The sequence below is a fragment of the Nesoenas mayeri genome (assembly GCF_963082525.1).
Source record: "Nesoenas mayeri genome assembly, chromosome: 3".
Taxonomy (NCBI): Eukaryota; Metazoa; Chordata; class Aves; order Columbiformes; family Columbidae; genus Nesoenas; species Nesoenas mayeri.
In genome coordinates, this window is record NC_137544.1 from 82,556,708 (window position 1) to 82,562,707 (window position 6,000).

At 47.9% G+C, this 6,000-nt stretch overlaps 1 protein-coding gene across 2 annotated transcripts in view; it reads right to left on the bottom strand.

The window, feature by feature from the left end:
* Nucleotides 1-4,642, bottom strand: part of ADSS2 (adenylosuccinate synthase 2) — a 36,044-nt gene extending 31,402 nt beyond the window's left edge. Inside the window, exon 1 of one of the 2 annotated variants that reach the window (XM_080341690.1) lies at nt 4,201-4,642. In XM_080341690.1, the coding sequence (XP_080197816.1) occupies nt 4,201-4,368 (168 nt within the window). In that variant the 5' untranslated portion in view covers nt 4,369-4,642. The remainder of the gene's footprint in view (nt 1-4,200) is intronic. The other variant, XM_080341692.1, reaches the window with a different exon arrangement.
* Between the last annotated feature and the right edge of the window lie 1,358 nt (nt 4,643-6,000).

The window sequence follows — 6,000 nt, forward strand, 5'->3', positions numbered from 1 at the left end:
ATAGCTATAGCTACTGATTATAAAATTCCTAGTTCTGCCTGCCCTGCAAAGGCTCTAGACCAAAACACCTTTTCAAATTAGAATATTTAGAAAAAGAAAAAAAGTAGACTTGGTGAATGGAAAATAAGAAAATTCCAGTTACAAAACAAATAAAATAAGGTAGCTATATACAGACTAGTGATATGGAGGTATTAGGCAGCACTGCTCTGAGGACTTCAGTCGGCAGTTATCAGCTGGTCAACGGTAACTGCTTAACCCCAAGAATGTGCACATTGAAAACTTCTCTACTAATTGCTGCACTGTAATTGCCACATAGCAAGTGATCAGTGGTGGAGTCACTGTACACACTGTTGTTTGGGCGGAGGAAAAGGGAATAGGAAGACCCCATACATTGCAATAACCACGCCTTAGCAGCTGAGGAGTAGGAATCGTGTGACCCCACAGCAGGCAGAGTCACAAGCAGTCCATGGTGGAATCAGCTAAGATCTGTGCAGAAGCTGCAATTCTGTTTTGAAGTAGCAACAAGGTGTACAATATAACTGAGGAAGCAGGAAAATAGGATTGTTTAGCATTGGGAGCATGGCTTGAAAATAATTTGAAGACTTAGAAATCTTATTCATCTGTGTGAATTATATACTTTTAATGAATAAGCTACCTCCAATAGTAAGAGCAAGAAGTGACCAAAATTTTGGTGAGTAAATGAGAACAGAATCACGCCCTCCAAAATGCATGACTACATTTTTCTGTTGTACCGCATACAGTGGTAGATTGGGTGGGGCGGGTGGTGTTAGCAGAAGAGAGACATAGCATATTTTGGTACTGTATTTGTTTTGATAAAATGATTAGCTAAAATAATTTGCTTGCATTAATTTGCAATTCCCGTATCTACTAACAAATGAAGCTCTGGTAGTTAGATTCCCTAATTTGGTTGCACTCTGCAATGGTAGGAAGTCCCTTAATCAAAACAAGAAATGTTTTTCTTTAGTTTTCCATTACCCATGGAACTGACAAAAATACAATGTATACTTTTGAAAACTGCCAGGTTTGACAGCAAGGCTAGCTGCTTACTAAGAGGAAACTGCGTCAATCAAAAACCACAAAAGCACAGTTTTTCTGGCAATGAATCTCAAACCAATTCTTCCTCTGTTTTACTGTCTGGACTATGATTTACAAGACAGCAGGTACACAGACTTTGCTCTGTAAGCCACTGAAGAACAGATGCAGGTTTGAGTACAAAAGTCTCACCAATGCATTTATTTTCCCAATAGTATAATTTTAGCAAATACCTCCCAGAGGTAAATGAAGACTAATTAAAATTTAGCAGTGCAAGAACAAGTACATATTTTGCCAGTAATGTAGATATGTATGTATTAACTGCATCTGAACCCTCTGTACCAGCAGTGCCCTCACAAAACTATCACAGCCACCCGTTCAGTTGCATTAAGCAGCCAAATAACACGCAGCCCCAGGATGTACTTTAATTCAGTCCCTTCAAACAATTGGTTTTGAAACCATAATACTACTTCTGATAAATGTGAATCTATCAATCTGTCTCCTGAAAATACCATTCCCTTGCTCTGAGCACAAGACTCATTTTAACAATCTCTAAACCCAAGATAAAATACTCAGGGGGTGGGGGGCGCATTACTTAGAAGAAGTAGAATCGTAATTTAACTTATTTCCTGACACTCTCATTCACCTACTTGTACTTAAGTCAGCATCTGGTTCCAGATGCCACAGTCAGATAGTCAAACAAGTGACTGAAGCCATTAGGACACCCGCTACCTAGGAGACAAAAATGTATGGCCATAGATTTCAGAGTACACCTCCTTGCAATGCCTTTACAGGCATTGTAAAATTAAGTGATAGCCTGCTCTCGCTTCTGGGACAGTACCATTTTTATGCCTCGCATCTGCACAGAACCAGGGACAGTGATATGAAAGCCACACTAGAGTGTTTCACTGCAAATATAATGCAAGTTTCCAAGACACATCAGACCTGCTACAACAACCTCCCAAGTCCTCCAAGAAAACAATCGTACTAATAACTTTCTCGTAAAAACACGCTAGAATTATTTGATCGCATCCACAGGTATTCTAGCAACTCTGTAGCATGACGAACCATCCTAGAATGAATAAAAGTATAATGGTGAAATAAGAATCAGAAGCTCGGATTACAGAAAGCTGATATAAGCAAGGGGCAGATTGTGTTACAATCCTTCTTTCTGGACTTGTACCACTAGGAAAAGCACAAACAGCAGTAACAAAAACATCAAGAATATGCTTGCATACATAACAAGATGATTTAATAGCTCAATACCACTGGAAGAGAATATTCCTGTTCTCCCCTCTCATTGAGGATCTGTTGTTTGTGCCTACCCTGTCCTGGGCTCCACTTTTCATCAAGGTCCTCTGAGCCAATCAAACTCAATTTCATTTACTAAAATGGTAGAAAGTACATCCAACAAAAAATAAGTCTCCTATCATTTTGGTGAGTTAAATCAACTTACAGAAGTGCTCAAGTACCAGAGTCAGTGCATGGGAGGAGACCCAGATAGCACAGCCATCAACAGGAAAGGGAAGAAAGGCGGCAGAAAAACTCCTTCCTTCAGCAGGAGCAACAACTGTTAGAAATGGCAAAACCGGACATGAAATTCAAGCCTGAGATGGCACCATCATTTTTCCCTTTTCTTGATCCTTTACTCAACTCATTCAAAAGAGTTAACCAATACGTTAAAACATGTACACACAAAAATACACTATCTGCCTCTCTCACCCCACCAAGACTTCTTAGCATTAAACACACACGCTCACCTAGATGCCCTTCAAGTTTCAAAAACGAAGTTGTAAAGGACAAACTGAGTCACTGTGTTCTATAACCCACAAAGCCAGGCAACCATGCCACAGCACCACATTGCATTTCATTTTGAACAAAAAACAAGATACATGGCAAAAATAATTCATTTGTGAAAGCAGCTATTTAAGAATATGTTTCTTCAAAATTCAAGCCTCTGAAATACAAATTTTATGATATGTCAACTTTGCAACTGAGTTGGCTTTGAAAACACCAGCTATATATTCAGATCTTATTAGATAATACAATGCTTCAGTGTTTGTTCTCTACGGGAAATGGTACGCTCTTCCAAAATATATTTATTTAAGAGCACATTTATTTGAGCATTCAACAAAGGCCTACAGATAACAACGCTTACATGACATTTGCACATGCTGTAGGTATTTTAAGCTGCTGTTATCTCTTAACTTCAAGAAAAAAACGTACATAGTTCATTATGTTGCACTCTACAGGTTTACTACACAAGAAACGTTAAGAAAAACATCCCCTCAGATCTGTGGTGGTTTAACGCAGGCACTTAAGAGTACTATGCTCACAGGCTAGAATCATTTTTTTTTTCTCTTTTGCTGTAATAAAGCCTCCATAAAGCAACAGAGAAGAAAAAGGGAAAAAAAAAATAAACAGAGAAAAACCGGAGTTCATTGACACAACGATGATCTTGAAGCAAGGGCAAGCAAGCTTTTTAGAAGCTGTTTGCATCTGACGATGACTAAGTTGCTACGGACCACAAGCATTCATGCCCTTAGGTATATCCTGTAAGCGCGGGTTCGGTGCCGGGGCCCAGCACTACCCCCAGCCCGGCCCGGCCCGGGCAGGGCAGGGCGATCACGCTGACGGGCGGCTTAGGCCACGCCGCCGCCGGGGAAAGGCTCCCGGCCCCGCAGCGCCCGCTCCCAGCAGTGATGCTGCGGGAACCGCCAAGCGCGGCCCCTTCCCGCCGTCCCCCAGACAAAGAGCACTGCGCGGCGGGCCTGAGGCGGGGGAACGCGACCCCGGCCGCGCTCCCGCCGCTGCCGCGCAGCTCTCGACGGCGAGCAGGGCGCCTTCCTCCTCCTCCTCCTCCTCCTCCGGGCGCCGGACGGGGACAAAGGAGAAGCGGGAGGGCTGCAGAGCCCGGCCGCGGGGCTCTCGCCACGGGCTGCTGCCCCGCCGGGGAAGGCTTCGCTGCCCCGCAGCCCGCCCTGCGCGGCGGGAGCCCCGCGCCCCCCCCGGGCAGCACCGCCCGGCCCCGCGCTGAGGCGCACGCCCCGGGGAAGAGTCCGTGCCCGCACGGAGCCGGGCGGCGGCGGGGGCGCCCGCCTCAAGGTGACACCCGCGGCCTCCCCCGTGCCCCGGCCGCCTCCTCACCTGGCACCTGCAGACGATGTCGGCGTCCTGCGCCAGCAGGTCCACCACCTTCCCCTTGCCCTCGTCGCCCCACTGGGCCCCCAGCACGACGGTCACCTTGTTGCCGGGGACGCGGGAGACGCACTCGCCGTTGGGGATGGCGGGCGCCGGGGCGCCATGCTCCGCCATGGCTCGCGCTGCCCGTTCCCGCTCCGCTCCAGGCACATGCGGCAGCGCGCGGCAGCTCCGCTTCCCCCGCCTCCTCCTCCTCGCGGGCGGGCGGGCGGGCAGTGATGCTGCTGCCGCGTCCAGGTGCCGCCTCCTACCGGCACCCCCAGCGCGGCCTCCCCGCCGCTTCCCGCGAGGTAGACCTCTGCTCCCAGCCGGAGTCCCGCCCCGCTCCGCTCCCCGCCGACAACGGGAGTCGCCGTCGCCGCTCGCGGCGGCTTTTTCCCTCCTTCTCCCTTGCTGCTCTCAGCCCGGACTACACTACCCGGGGCGCCGCGCGGGGCCGGGCGCGGTGCACGCTGGGGCGCGTAGTCCTGGGCCGCACCTGTGACAGGACGGGTCCTTGCCGGTTGCCCCAGCGCCCGCGCGAGGCCGTGTCGGTTGGGCAGCGGGGAGCGGGGTGGCCGCGGAGCAGCGGCCATGGCGCTGCACCGGGCGGGAAACGCTGGTCCTGCTGTGGCTGGATGGCGGCTGCGCCATGTGGAGGTGGCGAGGGAAGGAGAGAGGGAGGCCTTTGTGTGCAGGGTCTGGCCTCAGCTCTAAGCGTGTACAAGCTGCGGCCTTGGGTTTGGTGGCCACAGATCCTGTGTGGGTTGCCCACATCTGGGGCACAGCAGCTCGCACAGCTCCTGAACAGCAGCGGGTGCCTCTGGTCCCTGCCAGCCCGGGGGTTTCAGTGCTGCCATGGTTCCCTGATTCCCCCCAGGAGTTGTCTGCTGTGGGCAGGGCATACCTGTGGCTCCTGTCACAGATGGCACACCTGCAAGTGTGTCTTTGCAGTATATCGCAGCGTCACCTATGTGGTGAGCCTTGCTAACTTAATGGTGAGAATGTAAATCACTGTTTGTAGAACCAGGGGCTAAATGTAAGAGGCTGTTTCCTCCAGAGACACCGGAGCATGGCCCCAAGCTTATTCATGAGGAAAAAAAAACAATGGAAAAAAACTCATAGCAGAGAAATGCCTTCATCATGCATACTTGAGCACTTAGAAGTGGAACTGATGTCTCAGTGGCTGTTTTCATTCTTTCCTGCTTCACAGAATCAACACCCCTGGGTAAAGATTTTTTTTTTTTTAGTGTAAAGTAGCTATTAAAAAGACATAAATCTGAATGATGTAATTATTGCCAAGAAAGTATTCAAAAACCTGAGTCACTGAGCAGTCACAGTCTGCAGCTGTCTGGCAGGTTGCAGTTTTATTTTAGTTGCTTCTTCACTCCTTGAGGTTTACTTTAACCAAGAATTTGAGAATTTATAAAAGCCACTGGAGAAAAGTTTTACTGTGGCTTGGACAGCTAGGGCGATATATAACAGAAAATTAAATACAAAGTTGACAGATAACATTTTTTTAAAAAACAGTGGAAAATATCTGAATTCTGAATGTCAGTGGAAAGAGATGCTAGGACAAAGTTGTAAGTTTGGTACAAAGATGCTGAGCAATTGCAAATATGAGGCAATTGTGTGTATACGCCTCAAAGAGCAAATAGTTCCTTAAACATTCCGCATAGTTCATAGTATTAATATTTTTGTCTGCTTGTGCTAAAAAAAAAAAAAAACAACAACAACATGGTTTCTATATCACTGCACAGAGCTTGT